The following is a 23154-nucleotide window of genomic DNA, read 5'->3' on the forward strand; positions in this document are numbered from 1 at the left end:
TTGCTGCATTTCGTGTGTGTGTGTGTGTGTGTGTGTGTGTGTGTGTGTGTTTGTGTCTTTGCCAGTTGGCTAACCATGCCTTACTCAGAGGTCAGGACCTCCTGGAAGATCTCTGGGTTACCAGCAATAGGTCACCAAGGATTTCTGACTCCTTCCCCCACTCCCCCCAAGTTCTTCAGCTGAGGAATACTCAGACTCCTGTTCCTTAATCCTGACTGTTCCCTCCTCCTCCTCCTGCCCCTGAGGTCTGTGGGGTGGGGAACAAGCTTTTGAAGTCTGCCTGTCCCTGCCTTAGAAGTATGTGTGTCCATGTCTTGGGTCAGTTCGGTTTGATTTGCTTGACTTTGACGTATTTTACTTCGCTCAGGTGAGAACTCAGGGTCCCATCCTCACAGCTAGTGGCAAGAATCCGGTGATGGAGCTCAATGAGAAGCGGCGAGGTCTCAAGTATGAGCTCATTTCAGAGACAGGCGGCAGCCATGACAAGCGCTTCGTGATGGAGGTGAGGAGGGGGGAAGCATATGGTGGCCTCCTGGCCTCAGTTTTGCTTTACCGCACCTTTTGATGGGGTACAAAGTCCTGGGCCAGAGAGAGAGAGTGTGTCAGGCAACAGAATTGATTTATTTACTTCATAGGAATTATGTACTGCTTGGTTGTAAAGCACTTTGAGGTGGAGATTGTTTTGTTTTTACCAAGAGAACAAAACAATGAAATTATGAGTAAAACCAGTTAAAAACTGCGATTTCACATGTTTTAAAAAAATCAACAGCAAGCTAAAACAGAGATCAAAGGACATTCTACATGACTGTACAGGCTTGCCTAGACAAAAATGTTTTTAGCAGGTGCAAAAAAGAGAACAGTGAAGACGCCTGCCTGGTGTTTGTTGGCAGGGAGTTCCAAAGGGTGGGAGCTGAACACCTAAAATGTCTTAAATCTGCACCTTGAAATGTGTGGGTACAGCAGATATCATGTGCATCATCTTATATAGGCCCCCGGAAGTATTGCTGTGGAGCGTAGACTTGGTAACAAATGTTGGTAACCTGTGAGGCAGGAGAGGAAATCTTGTGGCCTTTCAGATGTGATGGAATTGCAGCTCCCATCAGCAGCTCCCATATAGTGGGAGCTGGAGTACGGCAACTTCTGGAGGGCACCAGATTCTCCCCACCTTTGCTGTGATGTGCCAGTGTGAAAGAGTAGTGGACTTGAGGGCCCCCAGCAGAGGCTGGGGGGCTCCCAGCGGAGGACGCAGAGCGGCAGGTGTAAAACCAGGCATCTTGTTTCCAGGTAGAAGTAGATGGGCAGAAGTTCCGAGGGGCTGGTCCCAACAAGAAGGTGGCCAAGGCAAGCGCAGCTTTGGCAGCTCTCGAGAAGCTCTTCTCTGGCCCCAACGCAGCTGCCAACAAAAAGAAGAAGATGCTGCCCCAGGTGAGGGTTGTCTGTCAGAGCCGCTTCCTTTTGGCCAGTACAGCAGAAACGAGGTTGCTGACACCCAATAGCTGGTTTTGGAACTTTCTAGCAGGGACAGGGGACCTTTAGCTCTCCTTTTGGAGGGACTGCAGCTCCCACCATCCCTGCCCGTTGGCCATGCTGGCTGATAGGAGTTGGACCACGCACCAGCTGATGGGCTGCAGGTCAGCCACCTGTTTCAAAGCCTTGATTAAAGCAGTCTTTGTCAGCGTGGTGCTCTCTGGTGGTTTGAGACTGCAAGTCCCATCAGCCCCAGCCAGCACAAATCAACACTGACAGGAACTCGCAGTCCAAATCTTCTGGAGGATGCCAGCTTGACTTAAATGGTTTGGGTCCACTGGGCAAAGATGCTCTGAAGCTGCCCAGGTAGCTGCTTCTCCTGGTGGGATGGTCAGATCCAGCAACCAGTTTGTGGCAGCAGAGGTTCTCAGTCTGAGCCTTCTGTTTCAGTGAAACCAGAGAAAATGCTGTCTCCTCCTCCAGTTCTGTCAGCTTGTTTCAGGGCGATTGATGGCTCCTAGGCTTTGCTCTGTCTCCACAGCAGGAGGCAGCAGTTCTTCTGAATAGCAGTTGCTGGAAACCACGGGAGGCGAGGGAACTCTTCTGCTTGGGGTCTTGCTTGCTGGTCTTCCACAGGCATCTAGTTGGCCTCTGTGAGAACAGGGTGCTGGACTAGATGCTGGACTGATCTAGCAGCCTTTTATATCTTGGGAACTGCCAGGTACGAGGGACCTGGCTCTTCCAGGTTCCTTTGAGGCTGCTCCCTTCACCATGAGACCAGAGTCAAGAAAGCTCTGCCCGGGGGGTGGGGGGTGGACACACACACACACACACACACACACACACACACACACCATAAAGTCAAGCAAGCAAGATAATTTATTAGGGTCGGAGACCAGCTTATAAAACACACTTGGGGGTACAATCCCAGAAGGAAAACAAACATTTAAAACGATGTACAACAATAAATTTAAAATTTATAAATGTGATAAGCATATAGACACTTAAAACTTTAAGATAAGCTACCGCAGAGAGATGACCCAGAGTCACCCATGGAAACGAGTTTGGGGATTTTCTTAACTCACTAGTTTGGGTCGGGGGATGGTCTGCACCTATAGATCTGTACACAGAATCTGGCGACCGTCCGGGTCGCCTTATAATCTTTGCCTAACAGGAAAAGGTCAAATTTTTGCTTTTCTGGGAGGTCAGCGAGCCTCACCAGCAGGAGGTCAATGGTCTCACTACGGGCCTCTTCATAAAAGGGACATCTAAAGAGCAAGTGCTCTGGGCTTCCTATCTCCCCCAATGACCAGGCCACAATGAGGTCATTGGAGGGCGTCTGTCCTGCTTTCCAGCTTCAGCTGGGCACTTGCCGTGAGCTGAACTGGCGATTTGAGCCTTGGGTAGGCTGGCAGAGTGCCTGAATCATAGAGAGGGTGTGCAGATAAGTTGCCCCTGGCTGGGCCTGGTCCCCTGTGTGTATGTGGTTTCTAAAACCAGGCCCCAGAACAGAGCATATTTACTTTCCACTGTGGAGGAAGAGCAGAGCAAATGGAGCCAGAAGGTAATTAAGGAATAAGATGGTTATAACGTGAAAAGGGTATTGGATTCAGGCTCTTTATGCAAACACACTGGAGAGGAAGAGACCGCCTGAAGGAGCCAAGAACTGTAGGGATGCTTTGCAGCTCCAGAGCACAACACATTTTGTCCCCAGTGCTACAAAACGAGGGGAAGATCTTTATTTTGACCCTAAGCATTGAGGGTCAGAAAAGGCCAGCCCAGGTGATCAAGGGGACAGGTGCAGCGTTTTGGACTTTTGAGTTTAGAGAAAAGGGAAATGAGAGGTGGCCCGATATTATTATTGAAAAATTATAAAAATAATTGATGGCGTGGAGAAAGTCGGTAGAGAAGTTTTTCTCCCTCATAACATGTGAACTTGGGGACATCCAGTGAAGCTGAATGTTGAAAGATTCAGGACGGAGAAAATAAAGTACTTCTTCATGCATAGTTAAACAGTGGAACTCCCTGCCACAGGAGGCAGGGATGACCACCATCTTGGATGATGTTAAAGGAGATTGGACAGATACACGGAGGAGAGGCCTCTCATTAACCCACTGGCCATGATGGCTCTGCTTCCGAATACCAGTTTCTGGAAGCCACAAGAGGGGAGAGTTGCTCTTGTGCTCAGTTTCTGCTTGCATGATTCCCTTTGGGGCATCTGAGAACGGGATGCTGGACTAAGGACCCACTTCCCTCATCCAGCAGACTTTTATTATGCTCTTGTGTTCAAGGAGCTTGGTGCTCTCTTGAATGAGGAGGCAGCACCAGATTCTGAGCACCACTGAGAACAGTCTCTGGGTGTCCTGAATAGCCCAGGTGTCCAGCTACCTGGGATCCATCTTTCCTTGGTTGTGCCTCATCTGCATTTTTCTCTCCATGCAGACAAAAGGGATCGTAAACACAGCCATGTCTGCAGCGGTCCAAGTGGCTCGAGGAAGAGGGAGAGGGGCCCTCACACGGGGCGCATTTGTTGGGGCAACAGCTGCCACTGGCTACCTAGCACCAGGTATGACCAAGCCAAGCCTGTCCCCCAGTTGTGGCAACGGAGAGCCAAGCCCAGCTGCAGAGGTCCACCCCACATCTCGGGAGCACTGGGTCAAGCTTTGCATGGGGCAGGAATGGGGACCAACTCGTCCCACACCCTCCAGGAGTTGCTGCACTCCAGATCCCAGCAGCCAGAATGCCCCAACAGTCAAGGGTGATGGGAGGTGGAGGCCAGCAAGATTTTAGAATGTCACAGGTACCTCAACCCTGGCTGAGAGGATGATAGGATTCTGAGCAGCGCCAGGGTGGTCTTGTTGTTAAGGTGTCTTGACTAGGACTTGGGAGAGAACAGGGTCCAATTCCTCATTTGGCCAAAAAGCTCGCTGGGTGTGATGTTGGGCTAGTCACGGCCTCTCAGCCTGACCTCCCTCCCCCAAGGCCACCTTCAGCACCCTGGAGAAAAAGGTGGGACGTAAATGCAATAGATATATAATAGATAGATAGATAGATAGATAGATAGATAGATAGATAGATAGATAGATAGATAGAAAGGCTTCCATCCCATTTTGGTTTTTAAGCTCACCAGCACCCAGCAGGTAACACTGGCCTGTGCTTTAAGCATGTTTCTCTGCTCATAATGAATGTGCCACCTACTCCCATATCTCTCCCCCTCCCCAAAATGTGCCGTGGCACTTTGTGGTGGCTAGGCAGAGCTGCAGCCAGCAATGTACTTTGGAATAACAAAATAGGCTATCTGTTTTGGATTAAATTGATGCTTCCATCTTCATTGAATGCAAACCTTTGGAGACTTCCTACATTTTTGAAGATCTCTCCACCCTCCCCCCCAAAAAACCAAGCAAACCTGGGGATTATGAGCAGTGCTTTTTTCCCCAAGGGGCAATCAAGGGTACACAGTACAGTACCTCTTTTTTTGTTGAAAAGGGGTGGCACTTGCTGTAACAATTTCATGGTGAGGACCAGTACCTATTTTTCTAGAGAAAAAGCACTGGTTATGAGTCTGCACATTTGCATTTTTGTCAAGGCGTTTGTTTAAAAACAGAAGGGTTTCCCACCCAGATTCTCTGCCATAAGTTTTTGGAATTGTTTTAGCTGCCTTGGGGCTCAGTTTAAGGTAGGGTGTCAATAGTCTAAACTGCCCCACTCAGCTTCCGGGCAGGGGATGCTTTTCCTTTAGATACTCGAGTTTCCTTGAGTGTGTAAATGCCTGAAGGCTTCTTCTGAGGTCCCTTCAAGTATCTGCTTCTTCTCAACACTCTGCCATGACAAATCAGTTTTGCCCCCTCCGTGTGTTTCTGTTGCAGGCTATGGGGCACCCTACGGATACAGCACAGCTACTGCCGCACCAGCTTACGGTATGTACAGCCTCTTCCTTACGTGACCCCACAGGCCATGTTGTATGTATGTACAGTATTTATTATCTCGTGGGGCGTGAGCCAAAGGCTTCTGGGAGCGGCCTGGGAGGAATCATTGACTCCCCAGCGACGTTGATAAACCGCAGCACCTCATTTTGTCTCTCTGGAAGGCTGTTGGCCCCTGCCGTGGCTCTTGTTCTGGTTGGAGTAGCTTCCTCCTTCCTCCTGCTGCTTCTGCCTGACTGTGGAAGGGTTGCTTGTTCTAACTGCCTGTTCCCCTTTCATACCAGAACTTGAACCTCTCTTTCCCCTGCCTGAGTAGCTCTCCTACCTTCTTACAGCCATCTCGTACTCCATTCAAAGGAACCCGAAGGGCCAATGCTTGATTGACTTGAACCGCCCAACTCTCCCCCAAAATGGCTGGCTTATTGGTGGCTGTACAGCTTTCTTGGGTCCTCTTTGCAATCTGCAGCGAACCAGTTCTTTGTCACTGCTCTATTTTTGGGGACACACAGACACAGTGTTGAAGCCACACAGTCCTGGCTCCCTTTCATGTTAACAGAGTCATAGCTGTTGTGGTGGTTAAGTTCACACACCTGAGGCTGTGCACCCCTTCTCCTCCTCAACTGGGCTTGGCGAGAGGCAGCGGTCCACAGCGGCAGATCTCATATTGAGCAACAATAGCTGCAATGGCTGTTAATTGAGCAAGGTAATGTGTGAACTCTTCCTCCTACAGGATTGTGTGAGCAAGTCCAACTGGCTCTGCTTACTCTCCTGCCCACAAACAAACAAAAAACTAGGCAGTGCCACTTGATGTGCTGAGCAAAAGAACCTCAACACTCCTTCCTCCGAAAGTGTGTAGTTCTCCCCCCCCCCCATGCTGGCCCCCACCCAACAACAACAACCTTGTCTTGTTTAATTGGGGGGAAAACCCCTGGCTCTTTGGATTACTTTGAATGTAGTTTTATGCAGCAATGAGAGCAAAGCCCATTGGAGTCAGCGATACGGTCCGGATCCTGTAGAATCCCAACTGCCCCCCTTCCCTGAATCATTTGCTGTGACACATTCCTCCATTGAAGGAGTCAGAAGCTTTTGTTGTTTTGAGGATACATCCTTCCCAGAGAACAAGGCCTGCTGTTTGCCTGCACCGTTTCCTGCAACTCAGGTTCCTGCAGGTCTGAACACTGCATTTCTTAAGACTGCTTTTGGCAAAGTGGAGAGGGGGGCAGCCAGTTAGGGGTTTTGGAAACTCAAGTCACAGCCAGCTCTTCCGACCATTCCTTGTACATTTAAAAGCAGCCAGAACAAGAGGAGTTTGAGGGAATGTGCAAGCCCTGCTCTCTTCCAATATATGGAGAGCAATACATTAGACGGAGCACTCTTGGTCTCTGTTGCACCAGAGGGCAAAACCAAAAAGGGGTGGAAATGGAAGCCATTCTTTAGTTCAGCATTAGGGGGGAATCCTAACCATCTAATCTAGCTATCAATCAGGGATTCTTTAGCTGTGATTCCTGCTTTGGGCTAGAAGACCGTTGGGGGGCCCCCTCCCAACTCGGCAGTTCTGTAGTTCTATATTCCTAGCGGCAAGAGCCGTTCCAGAGCACAAAAGGGGCAGCCGCAGAGAGAGCCTTTCCCCACATCCACAGCTCAGAGAGGCAAAGGAGAGCTTCTGCAGCTGATTTTAATATCTTGCTCTTTTAGTCCCTTCCCTTGAGACACTGGGCTCTCACCTCAGAGTGGAGAAATGGGAGCTGCCTTAGTGGAGTTTTGGAGAAAAGGCTGAGAGCGCCACAGTGTTCGTGCCTCTTTCTCTCATCATAGCTCTGGAAAGTTGGGCAGGATTTCAGGAGGGGGGGGCGGCTGAGGTAATTGGGCACCTAAAATTGTGTCGTTCTCTGCCCCTTTCCCTCTCCCTCCCACCTTACACGGCCCATCGCTGACTCCCAGCATCTTGCCTGGAGAAATGCTGCCCTCATTCTCTGCATAAAGGATCCTCACCACTCTTTTTGGGAAATGTCTGACTGCTTGGTTGTGGTGCTGAGTCTGGGGACAGAAGCGCTGCTCCTGGCTGTAAGGTTCCCACCCACCCACCTTCCCCCATTTTTTCTTCTCTTTCTCTCTCTCTTTCTCTCTCTGCCTCTGTGAAGCTGTTTGCATGTTGGGAAAGTTTCCCTGATCATCTCGATCTTCTTGGAATAACTGCTGTTGCTGCTTTCTGATTTCTGAAAAGAAACATGTAGGTGAAAAGACCCAGGGCCCTTCAAACAGGAAACACTTGTTGTTTTACTCTCTTTTTTCCCTCCCCCAACAAAACAAAACAAGCATCTGCAACAGACTCTTAGTGAGGCCACAAGAATGTTAAATTAGGCAGAGAGAGACCTGGTTGTATCTTTCCAGCCCCTTTCCCCCGCCTAAGAGGACAAACTCCCACAAATTATTTGTCTGAGCTGCATTTCCCCTGTCTGCTTTGAGGTCTTCTGCAGAGGGAGGGGTGTGAATGCCCCCGAGGGACAGCTTTCGGATGCGCTTCCCTTCCACACATGTAGCAGGGTGTTGATGCTGTATTTGCCACCATAGCAGGCTTGTGAAACAAACTCCAGCCTGCCCTGGTGTATGTGCCAAAGTTCTAGCTGAATCTCTCCTTTAAAAACAACAACAACAACAAAACTAGTTGCAGGCCCCTAATGAACCACTTCCTGTTCCTTGTCTGCTCTGGTCTGCTTTGGGAGGGAGTTGGCTTCAGGGGAGGGTGACCTTGTCCCCCTGAGCATACTGGCTGCTTTGACCTTGGGTAGCCACCAGGAGGCCAAATTAGGAAGCTTCCTCTTGTCTCAGTTAAACAAGCAAACAGACAACTTGCCTTTTTCCAGTGGTTAGACTTACCTGGAGTCCTCTTGGTTTCTTCTCTTTTTAGGTTTGCCCAAGAGAATGCTTCTGTTGCCAGTTATGAAACTTCCCACCTACCCAATGCCCCATTATTCCTTCTTTTAGCAAATGGCAGAGACCAGTCCCCTCTGGCTGGCTGACCACTGCAGTACAGTACAGAATGCTAGAAGTAAAAGTGATACAGGCAGATTGACAGGACATCCTGCCTGCTTTTAACCCTGGTTTTCTTTCAACGCATACTTGAGCAAAAACCATTTGTAAAGAAGCATCTTTTCCTACTTTTTTATTTTAAGAAAATGCAAATTTAGTTCTCTAAAAACTTGAAGCAAGCAAACAATGGTCTGTGAAAATGGTTACCTCATTTTTTTTCCAAAATAACTTATACTAGCCTTCTGTTATAGGGAATAAACTTAGATGCTTAAAATCATTGTTTTTAAGTGAAGTACCCAAATTATGTAAAACTTTAAAAAAAAACTTGTGAAGGATGTATAGAGTATAAGACGCTGATCACAAAGGAATAATAAAACCAGTTCTTGTTGTAATGGAGAGTTTTCGCCTGTTTTCTAACACAGGGCCATGGCCTCCGTGTGCCTGTCACCTTTAGGCCTTTGGATATGTGGTGTAGCTGCTTCTCTAAAAAACATACTCTCTGCACTAAAAATAAAATAGAAGAAGAAGGCCCACCCCCTGAAAAACCTGTTTAGCTTTGTAAATACCAAGTCATGTAATCCAGTAGAATATGGGCTCAATTACTGCTTCAAAGAGAAAGCTTTGAATGAATTCCATGTGAAGGTTTTGTGAGGTCCTTTCTAGGATATGCCACCCCAGGTCTTGGAAGGACTTCCTATCTCTTTAGCACTTACAGCGATAATGCGGGCTATGTCTACGTGCGACAGATTGCTCATACTCTGCAATCTGCTGCTAATTTAGGGGGGTTACCTGGACACTTTTGATCCAGAATATGTTCTCTCCTTGTGTTAGGATTCATTTTGCTACTTTGGGAACCAGAGATGGTGGCTATAGAGAAGTTTCGAATGTCCTCTTCCCCTGCCCCTCAAATTTCAAATGAGTCAGGCATATCAAATAATCCAAATTGAGAAAGTTCTCAGACCATAAGTGAGAGCGTTGGAATGTAATAAAAGTCCAATAGTTAGATCTACTGGGAGTTAAATGCTCCAATAGTTAGATCCTTTAATTCCAAAGTCTGCTCCTCCAATCACCCCCCCCACACACACACCTTTTAAAAAAAGAAACCAACCTCAAATAAATGAGCCCAACTCACGGATGTTCTTGTGGCCTCCTTCGCTCAGTCTGGGATCTTGTAGCTCATTGGTGCGAATTTTTTTGCCCCCTTTTTCAGAGCTAAAACTAAGGCCTATCCTTTCCCCATCCCTCCCACCCACAACCTTGTACAATTCTAAGAATCTGAAGCAGCAACACGGTCCCCCATGAAAACTTGCTACCTTAATTGTCCTGGTCTCGTCCAGTGCTGCTGTGGAAAGTTAGCCGTTTCAGCCATAGGCCAGTATCTGCCCTTTTCCTTTAACATTCGAGCATTGAAAGCAAAAGCGGCGATTTGCTGGGTCATGTGCATTGGCTTTGCCTGTGCACATACCTGCTTCGCTTTGAGATCCAGGAGACTGTTCTCGAGAAAGACTTATGTGTGGGGTATGTGGGGGCTCTTTTGCACTAGGGGACTTAGCTAAGGGAACTGCTATTAAGGCATCACCCCCACAAAAAATGTAAGTGTTCCTCTTGCTCTTTTCTTTTCAAACGTCACCCATTTGTGGCTCACCTTTTTTATGATGGTTTTGTGCTGCCCAGAGGAGGCCTTTATATACTCTGCTCTCCTCCAGGTGTACTTGGACAGGGGCAAGGTGGGTCTTGGTCAATGTGTGGTGGGGGGTGTGTGTGTGTGGAAAGGAGGTTGAGTTGTGGGGTCTCTAAACCTCCATGGAGGAAGAGCTCTATCCTTAAGATGCCTTCTTCAGGGGCAGAGTATATAAACAAGCAGCTTTCTTCGGGGTTAACCACAATTGTGGTTTTGGGAAAAGGTGGCGGTGGAAAGTCAGCACCTAAGTATTTGTCCTTCTTTGGAATGTGATTTTTTCCGTCCTCCACAGCTGTTTCCACTTTGTCCTCTGGCTTTTTGGTTCAGTGGCGGTGGTGCTTTAAAGGCTGTCTTGGGTGGGCAGCATCAAGTCTGCTGTTCGTCTTCCCTTGCATCTTGTGTACAGGGATTGCTATTTTTAATGCTCTGGGGGGGGGGGCAGGTTGGGGATGGGACTGAGGCTTGGGGTGCCTTCAGATCGAGAACAGTATTGATAAAACCATTGACTGTCTTGCTGGCCTATGGATGAAAGGAAGACCATCACTGAGCTTGGAAAAGCATGGCAGATAAGACTTACCAAACAAAGATTTGTTTCCGTGCAAATTGGCAGCTTGATAAATTTCAAGGGTTGGGGGTGTTTTTTGGTGTGTGTTTTTGTTTTGGTTAATGCCATGAAATTCTCCCAACCCCCACACTAAAAACCTTTCAAGCACAAATCTTGCTGACTTCATTGAGGATTCGCTTTCCAGAGAGATCCTCTCCCTGGTCAGTTGTGACAGCTCTCTATGGGTGCTATGCTCTTTTCCAACTTGATGGCAAAATCATTTCCAATAATTGATATGAAGTCATTTTCCCTGCCCTGCCCTCTCCTCTCCATTTATTTTTTTGTCATGTCGGGAGTTACTAACCACGTCTGTAAACCCGCCCTTTTGCTGCGTATTTTACATTTCTCTGCTTTACTTGAAAATCCTAATAAGCTATCGGTTCCTTATTTTTTATATGCCGACAAATATATGAAGGGGTGGGGGGAGCAGGTAACTGTTAACTTTTTTTTTTTTTTGAGGTTGCTAATATAGGATGGTTCCATATATTTTTTTTATTTACCTAAAAAACAACCCGCCTACCCCAAAAAGGTATCAAAAAATGTGCCCATTTTGCAATGAAAATCCCACTTACAGCTTGAAAGAGCAGAGAAATTTAAGCGGCGCTCGCTACTTTTCCCTTTTCTTCAATTAACCTGCGATTTCTCTTCCTCTTGCTTCTCTGCTCTTCTCTCTGCTGTAGGTGGCTTTTTCATTGACAGCCCTTATTGCCAACCTCTCGACATGGCTCCTTTTATCATTCACTTGGGCCCTCAAGATTTCTTCTCTGACTTCTAGAGCAAACAGGTTATGCGGTTCGGAAAAAGGTGCTTTTTTCCCCTCCAACAAACGGTTTTAAAAAGCAAGACTTGGAAGGAGGGAGCGGGGGGGCAGCCTTCAGCAATCAGATTTGGGACTCTCTAGTTTTCTCTTTCAGGGAAAAGAAAAGAAAAAAGCTCATTTGTATTTTTTTTAATTCTCAACTTTCCTGAACTCCCAAAAAGCAATACAACCCACCCTGGCTCTTAAAACCACAGCAATAGATGTACAAAAAGAATGTTGTTTGGCTACTTCTGCATTTCACTAAGGAAGGAACAACCCTGTCGAAAAGAGGATTGGGGTTTTTTTGCATTCTGAGCACTGGCTTAGCTGCTCGGGTCAAATTGTTGGCACTCCAGTTTGGGCTTTTGAGTCTGAGCAATGGGAGGGAACATTTTCTCTCTCTCTCTCTCTCTCTCAACTCCCCCCCCCCCCGCCTGCCCGCCCCCTGGATTGCAGCAATGGGGTGGGAAGTTTCCTGGTTTCTAGATGGGTTTTTTTGGGGGGTGGGGGGAGTTAAGAAAGCTTCACTCCTAATGCACAACTTTGTGAAACTTATAGGCTCTTTCACCTGCAAATAAATGTGCCCCCTCCTGCTGCTGCCCCCCTCTCCATTAGCATTTGCCCTAGAAACCCCATGGCCTGAAGGATGCCATTGGAGGGCGCTGGGTCCATGGGGAACAAGCAAATTCCTTAGGGGGGAATCCAGCCCAATTGCTAGCAAGAGAGTGCAGAACCTTTGGCTTCAGATTATAGCTCAGCGGTGGATCTTCTGTGTGGCTTTGGTTATTCCCTTTCCTATAAAATGGGAGCAATAAGCCTACCTTGCAACCCCGCCCCCCTTGCAAGGACAGGTGTATCACTTATATTATCAATGCAGCCAATCCTCAAGTCCTGTTGGAACTTTTTGGGGGGGTTGGGGGCAAGAGCTGCCCTCTTATTCCAGCAGAGCTTGTGAGGGATGAGCCCTGCAGGCTGTGTCCTGGGGGGTGGTATATCTCCATAGCAAGTGAATCCTTGCTATACCTGCTTCTCAGGAGGTTTAATAGAAATCACGCTTCCAGCCATTCTGGACTTCTGTTTATAAAGTTAGGCTTGAGCTGTGGCTGGAAGAGGAATAGCACTTCTATTTGTTGGCCCAGAGAATGTTTCTGTTTCTTCCTTTTCAACCATGCTGCTGTTTCACTGCACCTTACTGTTAATAGGCTTTCCTCTGTAGTTTTTCCCACTTGTGAAATGGAATGTAAATATCCAGGGAGGATTTTCTGTTTTTCTTTTTTTACATATTTATTTCTTTGGTTAAATACCAATTTAAGTTGTGTTTTTAGTGTCCTGCTCAAGGAATTGACTGTAAGGAAAATATTATTTGTGTTTTGTCTTAAGACACCATTAGCACTGAGGCAGGCAGCATTCAGAGGACTGCTTAGTGGAAGAGTGCCTGCTTTGCATGCAGAAGGTCCCAGTTGAACCCCCATGGCATCTCCACATGGGCCTGGGAACCCTGGAGAGCCACTGTCAATCAGCGTAGGAGCTGGGTGGACCCCAATAGGGTGACCTGGTTCCTAACACACTTCTGAGCAGGTGGTTCAATTACTGTTGTCCTCACTGAAAAATCCTCAGTTTAGAGCTCTCTCTTTCTCTCTTTTGTGTTCCATCTGAATGACCTAAAAGCAGCACAGCTGGACCAGAGGGTAGCCTGGTTTGTGTCTGGGTGGGGAACCCGTGGTTGGGGGCTGATGACAGCTGGAGTCCCCAGTTTCCCCAACACTCTCTTAGTCCAGAGCCCACCCTGCTGGTGGCAGCCCTGGTCCCCGGCACCCAGTAATTTAGCAGCGGGTGACCTCTAGACGGTTCTGTTTGGGGCACCTGCAGTTATAATGGTGAAAAAGCCTTACCTTCACTCCGTGAGTCTGCCTAATTCCCCCCTTTTAAAGCAGCCTGTGCTGAAGCGGCCAAACTTTTTCTGGCACTGAATCCCCACCCATTTTAGACGCTGCAGTCCTTGAGGTGGGGGGCTGGTGCTTCCACAGGCCATAACCCACACCCCCTTTTCTGGGCTTGTGCTGAAACCACCACCCTCATTTGCTGGCTTCTGAAGAACAGAAGAGGATGTCCCATAATAACTGTCATGAATAAGAAATGAATGTTTTCTTATCAATAATTAAATCTGATCACTTAACTGATGCTCTGATGTTTTTATTATTACTATTTAAAAAGAAACATTAGTCAGCAGAGAACATGTTTATAAATAGAGCGGGTTAATTCCTGTGTGGGGGTGAAAGGGTGGCGTGGAGAATGAGTGTTTAACTCATAGGCTAATAAGGTTGGTGCCGGATGGGAACCTTTAATAAACTGTCCAAATGTCGCAGGAGGTTCTGAAGCTGCTCTTGGGTTCAATTTTTAAAATGTTGCATACTGTGTCAACAGAACCTAGAAAAGTGAAGTGGGAAGAAGACCCTGTGCTATAATGAGAATTACCTCTTTATCTCTGCAACTTTGAATTTCTGGAACTGTCTCTTCACATCTAATGCCACTGAGCTCCCCCATAAGATAGAGAGAGGGGAAACCCCCAAACCAGCCTGGCAAGGCTGAAGGCTGCCCACCTCAGCCTTAGAGACACACAGCTGTTGCCCCCTCCCCCCCCCCCATTTGCTTATGGGAAGTGGAGTCAGCTGTGGGGTGTAGGTCTCCCTTCGCGCAGGCTTCCAATGCCACACCCCCAACACAAATACTCCTTTGTCCCAAGTGCCCAATACCAGTTACTTAGAAAAATTTACCTCTACAGCCTTCATACAAGAATCATGCTACAAGCACGTGGGTCATGCAGTGATGTGTCATGTTCTACCCCTCCCCCATCCCAGGAAGTCTACCTTCTGCACCTCAATCCATGTTCTCCAGCTACAACATTCATAATTCAAGGCAGCACCACGGGGAAGGGCCTGCAACAGTTCCTACTTGAGGTAGGAACAGGCTTGGCTGGGGAAGAGACCTTCCAGAGGTGAGATGCAAGCCATGTGCTGAGATGCTCTGTAGATGCTGCACCAGAGTCTATTCTCTGTTGCTCCAGAGGGAATGGGATCCAACTTCAAACTGCAAGGGGAAAACAGACTTTAGACTAAACATTTGGCACTGGAACAGACTGTGCCTCAGAAGGCTGCTCTCCTTAGCTGGAGATTTTCAAGCAAGGGCTGAACAACTGCCTGTCCAAGACATGGTAAGAGTGGGGGCTGGGCTAGATAACCATCTGATACCCCTCCCAACACTGATTCTAATTCATTCCTGCAGCTTGAAGAGATACAGTCTAGCCTGGAACCACACGCTGGAGCAGTCAGTTGTGGGCAAGTTACAAAACAAACACAAAAACAAAACCCAACAGCAGCAGCAAAAATAAATCCATATAGCTATCACAAGGAGCTATAACCAGTGGTGAGTTTGGCAAGTGAACTTGGTGTGTGTGATAGTAAAGCACAACACAAACCTCCTAAAGGCCAGGAGTTCACAAACTGCAGCAATGCTGCTTTGGTGTTTAGGGAAGCTTCTGACCATGCACAGCTTGGCTGCCTTCCTGGTGTTGCTCTGACCTGCCACTCTGAGAGCAAACGAGCCCCCATGCTGTCAACAGCCATGCTGTAGCCTTGGCCAGCCAGCTTCTGCTTGTAAGTCAGCCCAGGCTGGGAAACCATTAAGTTATTCATTTCCTCCAGTGACTTCTGTGTGTGTGCTTTTTTTCTTTTATAAAAAAAGCCTGCTTCTCGTTCTCTCCTTCAAGCAGCTACCTGTTCTGCACACCACCATCTTATTCCAAAGCTGCTTATTAAGCAAGGGCCAATTTTCACACCTTTTTCTCCTTTTTTCTGCGTGGTGAAGTCATACTTTACTTCAACTTCTCCTTCCGCCGGATTCCACAGTGCTAAAAACACGCCCTGCAAGAACCTCCAGATTGTGACTGAAATCAAAACAGGTGTTTTGCAAGCCAAGGGAAACCAAATGAAAAAAAGTTTAAAAGCTCCACAGATGCATCTTTCTATTATGCTCCTAATACTTAATCATAGAATCATAGAGTTGGAATAGACCACAAGGGCCATCGAGTCCAACGCCCTGCCAAGCAGGAAACACCATCAGAGCACTCCTGACATATGGTTGTCAAGCCTCTGCTTAAAGACCTCCAAAGAAGGAGACTCCACCACACTCCTTGGCAGCAAATTCCACTGTCGAACAGCTCTTACTGTCAGGAAGTTCTTCCTAATGTTTAGGTGGAATCTTCTTTCTTGTAGTTTGGATCCATTGCTCCGTGTCCGCTTCTCTGGAGCAGCAGAAAACAACCTTTCTCTCTCCTCTATATGACATCCTTTTATATATTTGAACATGGCTATCATATCACCCCTTAACCTCCTCTTCTCCAAGCTAAACATGCCCAGCTCCCTTAGCCGTTCCTCATAAGGCATCGTTTCCAGGCCTTTGACCATTTTGGTTGCCCTCCTCTGGACACGTTCCAGTTTGTCAGTGTCCTTCTTGAACTGTGGTGCCCAGAACTGGACACAGTACTCCAGGTGAGGTCTGACCAGAGCAGAATACAGTGGCACTATTACTTCCCTTGATCTAGATGCTATACTCCTATTATTGGCTAAATTATTCAAGGATAGAATTAATCACATTTACCTTTTGATTGGATGGTTAAACCACAGAGCCTAGGGCTTGCCGAGCAGAAGGCTGGCGGTTCGAATCCCCGCAACAGGGTGAGCTCCCATTACTTGGTCCCTGCTCCTGCCCACCTAGCAGTTCGAAAGCACATCACAGTGCAAGTAGATAAATAGGTACCACTTGGGCGGGAAGGTAAACAGTGTTTCCGTGTGCTGCTCTGGTTCGCCAGAAGCGGCTTAGTCCTGCTGGCTACATGACCTGGAAGCTGTACGCCGGCTCCCTTAGCCAATAAAGTGAGATGAGCACTGCAACCCCAGTCGGCCACGACTGGACCTAATGGTCAGGGGTCCCTTTACCTTTTTATTTATGCCAACGAACTTCAATATTCCGTTGGGTGTCCTCAATCCCTGCCATCCTGGCTCACTTTCAGAACATTTTTCTTTGGCTGTGCTGACTGGCAACATCAATTCAGAAGGCCAGTCAAGAGCAACTGGTGGGACACAGTAGAGTCCTGTGGCTGAAGAAAGTGATTGTGGCCACATCAGGGCCACCAAGCCTGACCAATGAGCCTGCCAGCTCCCTGCCTCCTCTCCCTGGGCTCTTATACTCCTGTGGCCCAGGGCAACTGCATCACATGCACAGAGCAGGCCAGAAGGTCAAGGCGGTCACTGCAGACTGAGCTACAGTGCACTGCCTAAATCGGGTTGGGGTCCTTGAGGGGCAGAATGCATCTCTCCAAGCCTTCTCGTCTGGCCTTTGGATCTCAGCCCAAGCCACACCTTTCCCCAGCCCAATTCACACCCAGAGTGGTTTTGCCTATTCTTGAACTGCGATGCCTCCCTCTTGTGTGAATGGAGGACAGAGACGGGTGTGTGCACGTGTGCAGAAGCTAACCCACTGTGCAAAGTTAAAATTCAGATTTGTTGCTCCACTTACTTTCACCTTTGGCCCTACCTGCCACTGGCATGCGGCCCTTGCAATAAAAAGGATTCCCAGAGGGAGGAGGCAATTCTGTGGCCAGAGGTTTCAATGCATTAAGGTGGAAGGTACATCAGGTGCCAGAAAGGCAGCTGGCTCTCCGTACAGTCGCCTGTCTGCGCTAAAGGAACTTGAGACAAACTGAATAAAGGACTTGTAAGAGATTGGGGGGGGGCATGACCCTGCTGCACTGAATGAGCCATACTTCCTGAAAATTGATTACATGAAATGTATTGTTTCACACAAAAGAAGTCAGCAAGCACTTTGTAGGGACAACATGCACTATACATCATGAACCCCCCCCCCCCCGAAAAGTGGAACCCAGAGGAAAATGATGGTGGAGAACCTTTGGACTCCCAGCCTTTGCACAATGAAAATGGTTCTGGAGAAGCAGCTGAGACCCCCCCACACACACACCATGTGCCTGCTATGTCTGTGGCCTCTGGAGACAGAGCCTCTAAGCAGGCTGTCCCCTCCCTGCCCACTAGGGCAGGATCCCTGGGGGCTCCCAGCATCACACGCCTTCTGCTTCCTGACAGCAACACTGCCCCTTAAATGCTCTGGTCAGGCAGGCACCCTTTCTTCCTGCACAAAGCAGCCGCCTTGCCTGCCCCAAGGTGGCCTCCAAGCTATTCTTAGCTTTGTTAAATTCAAAAGGGGAGGAAGGAGAGACAGGCTCCTAAGCAATTAGCAACAAAGCAGAATGCTGCAGCACATCTCCCTTGCTAGGCAGCCTGGCAACACCTGTGTGTGCTTTGGAAGCTGCTGCATCTAGTGAGCAAACTTCAGCTTGCGGTTGAAAGGTAAAGGACCCCTGTACGGTGAAGTCCAGTCAAAGGCGACTATGGGGTGTGGTGCTCGCCTCACTTTTCAGGCCGAGGGATCCAGAGTTTGTCCACAGACAGCTTAGAACTGTAGAGGTGGATGGGTCATCTAGCACAACTCCTTGCAGTGCAGGAATCGCAGCTAAAGAATCCTGGCAGATGGCCATCTGACTTCTGCTTAAAAACCTCCAATGAAGGCGAGTCCACCACCTTCTGAGACCCATCAACAAATGTACAGCCCACGAGCCGCACACAGGGCAGAAGGGGCTCGATTCCACGTTGAACCTGAATCTTCAAACATGTGCACAGATTGACCATGGAACCCGATGACAGCCATCCTTTGCAGCCAATTCTCTAACTGCTAGCCAAGGTACCACAAGCAGGCAGAAAAGTGGACCTTGGAAGCAACTCAGAAAACACTCCTTCATCCATGGGCACAATTCAGCACCTGCTAAAGGACGGGGTGCAGCTCAGTGGTACAGCACTTGCCTGGCACGTAGAAGGTCCCAGTCCCTGGCAGCATTTCCAGGCGTGGGTGGCAAAGACTCCTGTCCTGGTACCCTGGAAAGCCATTGCTGGTTTGCTGAGCTGGATGGCCCAATGGTCATACTCAGGGTAAGGCATCTTCCTGCAGTCCTATAGACCAGGGATGCCCAACAGGTTGATCGCAATCCAATGGTGGATCCCCAGGAGGTTTTGGTAGATCATGGTCGATTGCTGGGTTTGAAAAATAGAATCCTGCCCCGCCCCCTCGCCCTGCCTACTATTGTTGATCTGCAGAACGGAAGACGGAGTTTACTCAGTGAGGCTGTTTGTTTTCCCAGTGATCTGTTGTTGAGTGACTGTTCCCCCCCCCCAAAAAAAAATAATGGGGGCTTCCCTTTTCCTCCTCCCTAAAAAAAGCTTAACAACATTGCCCTGTACTCCCCAAAATGGGGGCTTTCCTTTCCCAAAAAAGGTCAACAACTTTGACCTGAACCAGGTCTCTTGGGAGTTGGCCACCGCTGCTATAGACCAACAAGCTGATAGTTAACAGATGACAATTAGCAATTTCCTGTAATATATCCATAATGGCGCTCACTTCCCCACTTGTCAGGGTAAACATTCAGCAGTTGAACTTCCCAAGTGACTCTCTCAGCAGTTGTCCTCTCTGAAATGGGTTCAAATTGCAACCAAGGACTAAAGTGCAGAGTTTCCAGTGCTCGCTCAGCTACAAAGCTCAGCAGCTAAATTCTGATGCAGTCACCAGACCTTCAGCAGAGCCACCGTCTAGGTGAGGATGAACGGAGAGGAGAACAGTACTGTGTCCTGCAGGCCAAACAGCGCTGGAGAACATTTTAACCAATGTTCTTTTAGTCAATAACTAAATGGAAAACACGTGCCTGCCCACCCCAAGGCTTCCAGACACAGCAAGCCATGCATCCAAAAGTGTGTTTCCCAGGGCTAAGGAAAGTGGGAACTTTTAGCACAGGTCTCAAAGGTGCTGCCCATGCCAAGAGCCTGAGGTCATTTTAGGCTTAGGCACACAGACACGCTCTCTCTCTCTCTCTCTCGCACACACACACAGCCCATGGCCCCATCCACCAGGGCTCCCTATGTGAAACAAGGAGGGAGCTTCCGTGCAAGCGAGGTGCTGTGGGTCAGTGCAAGGGGGCTTTTAATGGATGTGTTTACTGTGAGTGATGTTCCTCCCAGATCAGCACACAGCTGCGATGCTGGAGAGGGTGGGTTCCATGAACCAAGAATGGCAAAGCTCAGCAGCAGAGCACCTGCTTTGTGTGCAGAAAGCACTGGGCTCATTCCCTACACGTAAAGCACAGGAAGGTGCTCTTGTCTGTAACGCTGGAGTGCTGCTGCTCTGAGCGTAGAAGGCTACTTCCTAATGCCCCAACCTTTCCTTAACTTTCTTACTGCCCCAGCAGAGACAAACTGAGCAGATGACATTTCCATTAAAAGTGAAAGACAACAAGAAAATAGTAATACAATTTTACTAGTTTATATATCAATTCAAAGATCTATACTCTGCAAACTACTCTTCTACTACAATGTCCACACATCTATTAATGATGGAGTTACAGTTATTTTTTGGTATTATTAAAACAATACGAGATATTCATGTACACAGTTTTAAGGGGAAGAGAAATTATGAACTCCTGGGCACCGCAAGGTCTTTTTGCCTCTGGTAGTCTCAGGCTGCATTAGCTAGCATTAGTCTGGTCAACAACAAAAAAAAATAATAACGTAGAAATACAAATTATCTTTATATACAAACCAGTGCCTCTTATTGTAACCAGCTTATACTCAAAACACGCTGCACACAAGAAAAGTTTATCCGCTGATACAATAGCTATTTCATTTCAGCGTAGCACAAACCAGTATAAATTAAAAAAGAAGAAATTACAAAGGTGCAAAACCTCCATTCTACAGCTTTTCTGGTGAGACGTCTCGGGGTAGTCTAAGCGCTCAGAAATCCAAGCAGACCTAGGACCTACCGGTGTAGTTGCAGGAAGTGTGGAGGAAAAGGGAAGGGATTGTGGCAGTGGGAATGGTGCACACGAACAAGGAAAACCCAGCCAGCCATTGGAGCCACGAAACGCCTTGCCTGGGAGAGGCCCATGCAAAGATGGCGAAACATTACACACAGCAACAGCGCAGCCAGTGCAGTGATCCCTCCTTCCCTCCCCACCCCTTTATTTTGTGTTGCCCTCTTCCCATCCATGTGCAAAACCATAAAGGATAAAGGATAATAGCTCCCGCAGAGGCAGAGCAGCTCTCCAGAAAGTGCAAGGGAGGCTGGTTAAACAGACAGACAGTCTTAATGCTTGTTAAGTTAAAAGGACGAAGCTTCTGGTTCACAAATGGGCTGGATCCAAACTAAGCTAAGTAGCATCTGAAGATTCCACCCAAGTCAATGAGACAAAGTTAGGCGCGAGTTAAAAGCCTCGCAGACTTCATTAGGGCCCAAGTTTAGCTTAACTCAGTCCAGAGGTCCTGCCCACTGAAATGATACAGGTATGTGTTATATATGGCTCTGGAAGATGACCACGTGTGGAACGGACCACGGTAGAAGTTAAATAGCTCGGAGACAAGGAGGACTCCAATAGCGACAGGTACTTTGAAAAGACAATGATGACACTCCCCCTCCTCCAACCCACTTGCATAGAATTGATTAGTGACACAATAACTAAATGGTGGACAAAGGAAGAGACACAGGGAGGTGTGTTCACACACTTGCGGGGGGGGGGGCGTGAACCTGCTCCAAAAGGTAACCATGCAAATGCTTCTTCCCCCACTAACTCAGGTGGGGGGGGGGGTCTGGTCTCTGGCACTGGAGTAACTTCTTGGAAATAGCATTTTTTCCCTTTTGTTCTTTTAAAGAGTTATAACTGTAAAAAAAAATAAGTTCTTGTATCTGTAAACTTAGTAAGTCTGAGGTTTTGGTAAATTCTCGTACCTGGGCCTGCGAAATGCCTCCAGCCAGACTGTAGAATGGAGTGTTTTTGTGTGTGTGTGTGTCCCCCTCCCTGCCCCTCTGAAAAGAGCTTCCAGTCTACAGCTACACCCCCTGGTTAAATAATCAGTAGTATGAAGATCCTGCGCTGAGCCTCGCAACGGTAGCCTCGCAGAGAGCTTGGGCCACTGACCTGCGGAAAGCCCCAACATGCGCTGTGTGTTTCTAGAGTCTATGTACATTCTGGCCCTCTCTCTCCCACATGGCAGCAGCATCGGCAGCTGGCCGAGGCAGCAACGGAAGGCAGAAGGTGTCCCAAGGGGGAACGTGGGCCGCGGGAGGAGGCCGCCCCTTCAGCACGTCTCTTTCCCTTGAACGCCTGTCACTGTCTTTATGGAGCTCAGTGTTCGGTTGAACCAGGTCTTCCGGGAGGCCTGCACCTCATTCAGCGCCTGCCCCAAGTCGTGCTCCAGATCCTGGAAGGCAACAGGAAAGGAGAGTCACAGAGCTCCCAATTTCTGTGCACACAACCACCCCCACTCCCCCCCCAACCCCACCTGAACAAACCTAAGCAGGGGGTACAAAATTCACACCAGCTCTACGTCGTCTTGTTTCCAGAAACCATTTTTTAAGAGAAGAACTCAGGAGTTTCCAGCTTAAGAATGGGGATTTCGTTTTGGACACAGCCACTCACCCTTGTAGGAAGGCACTGGCTTGGTGCACCACCCCATTCCCACTGCCCCCAATGTGACCTACCTGGATTTTGCACTCTGCCTCCACCAGCTGCAGCTTGGTCTGGGCGAGCTCCAGCTCCATCTCCCGCAGCTGGTTCTTCAGCGCCTCCTTCTCCTCGTCTGTGTCCTCCTCGGAGCCCTCCCGGGCAACGCTGACCACCTTCACCCGCCCCTCCTTGTTGAAGAACTCCCGGCAGCGCTCACAGTCATCAACCTTTTGCTGAAGCCAAGGAGATCAGGCTGTGAGCTTCCCCACCCACAGGAGCAGGGTTCCCACTGCAGCCTGTGTGCCAACCTGCCCCTGGCATGCCCATAATTTCCCCCCCCCCCCCAAGCTAGCGGCAGGAGCCTGGGTCCAAAGCAGCAGTTTTGCCCAGAGGCAACCTTTAGTAGCCAACAGATGCTATGGACACCAAACTGATGCAGCTTTAAACTTAACGATCACGGGACTTTCTAACTTTTCTGCTTCTGGAATGACTCAATTGGGAAGGGGTAAATTTCTGCCTGTTGGAGAGGAAAGCCACTCCAGCTGCCAGTGCAGTTTCCCCAGTCCAAGAACTATTCCATCACACACACAAACACACCTTGACTCCCATATGGCTGGTATGGTTGTGGGGGTTAGAGTGTCAGGCTAGACCCTAGTCTAAATCACCGTGCACCCATGAAGCTAACTGAGGTTACCATGGGTTAGTAGTCACTGCCTCTCAGCTGAAACTACCTCAAAGGGATGTTGTGAGGATAAAAGTTCGGTGTGTGGGAGAGAGAAGAACCATGTATGCTGAGCTGGCGGGAGGAAAGGCAGGATGCAATTGTAATATGTAATTCAAGGTCCAAATTGCTCACACATTCAAAGAGGGGTAGGCAGAAGGTCCCCAGGGAGATGAGAGGCTCCAGAGTCACCCTTTTCATATCAGGATGAGCACCATTGAAAAGCAACAGGGGTGACCTCCAACACATTATTACGCTTTTAAGGAGGAATCCCAGAAATGGCCCAATCCTAAAATGGCACAGGGGTTGTTTCAAGA

At 48.4% G+C, this 23154-nt stretch overlaps 2 protein-coding genes and 1 long non-coding RNA gene across 13 annotated transcripts in view; 1 reads left to right on the forward strand and 2 right to left on the reverse strand.

Moving 5' to 3' along the window:
* STRBP (spermatid perinuclear RNA binding protein) overlaps positions 1–23154 on the forward strand; it is a 155617-nt gene that overhangs the window by 108863 nt on the left and 23600 nt on the right. For 4 of the 9 annotated variants that reach the window (XM_028715983.2, XM_028715979.2, XM_028715977.2 and 1 more), the window contains 5 exons: positions 368–502; positions 1285–1425; positions 3910–4033; positions 5334–5384; positions 11386–11610. In XM_028715983.2, the coding sequence (XP_028571816.2) occupies positions 368–502; positions 1285–1425; positions 3910–4033; positions 5334–5384; positions 11386–11480 (546 nt within the window). In that variant the 3' untranslated portion in view covers positions 11481–11610. The other 5 variants (XM_028715980.2, XM_028715981.2, XM_077922688.1 and 2 more) reach the window with 3 other exon arrangements.
* Positions 13682–16346, reverse strand: LOC144326229 (uncharacterized). Its single transcript, XR_013391432.1, has 2 exons — positions 15340–16346; positions 13682–14591 (listed from the first exon to the last, which is right to left on the reverse strand). It is a non-coding gene; the product is annotated as an uncharacterized LOC144326229 (long non-coding RNA).
* RABGAP1 (RAB GTPase activating protein 1) overlaps positions 19917–23154 on the reverse strand; it is a 92445-nt gene continuing 89207 nt past the window's right edge. For all 3 annotated transcript variants that reach the window (XM_028715973.2, XM_028715974.2, XM_028715976.2), the window contains 2 exons: positions 22152–22349; positions 19917–21871 (listed from right to left, as the gene is read on the reverse strand). In XM_028715973.2, the coding sequence (XP_028571806.2) occupies positions 21749–21871; positions 22152–22349 (321 nt within the window). In that variant the 3' untranslated portion in view covers positions 19917–21748. The remainder of the gene's footprint in view (positions 21872–22151; positions 22350–23154) is intronic.

The sequence above is a fragment of the Podarcis muralis genome, chromosome Z (assembly GCF_964188315.1).
Source record: "Podarcis muralis chromosome Z, rPodMur119.hap1.1, whole genome shotgun sequence".
NCBI classification, from domain to species: domain Eukaryota; kingdom Metazoa; phylum Chordata; class Lepidosauria; order Squamata; family Lacertidae; genus Podarcis; species Podarcis muralis.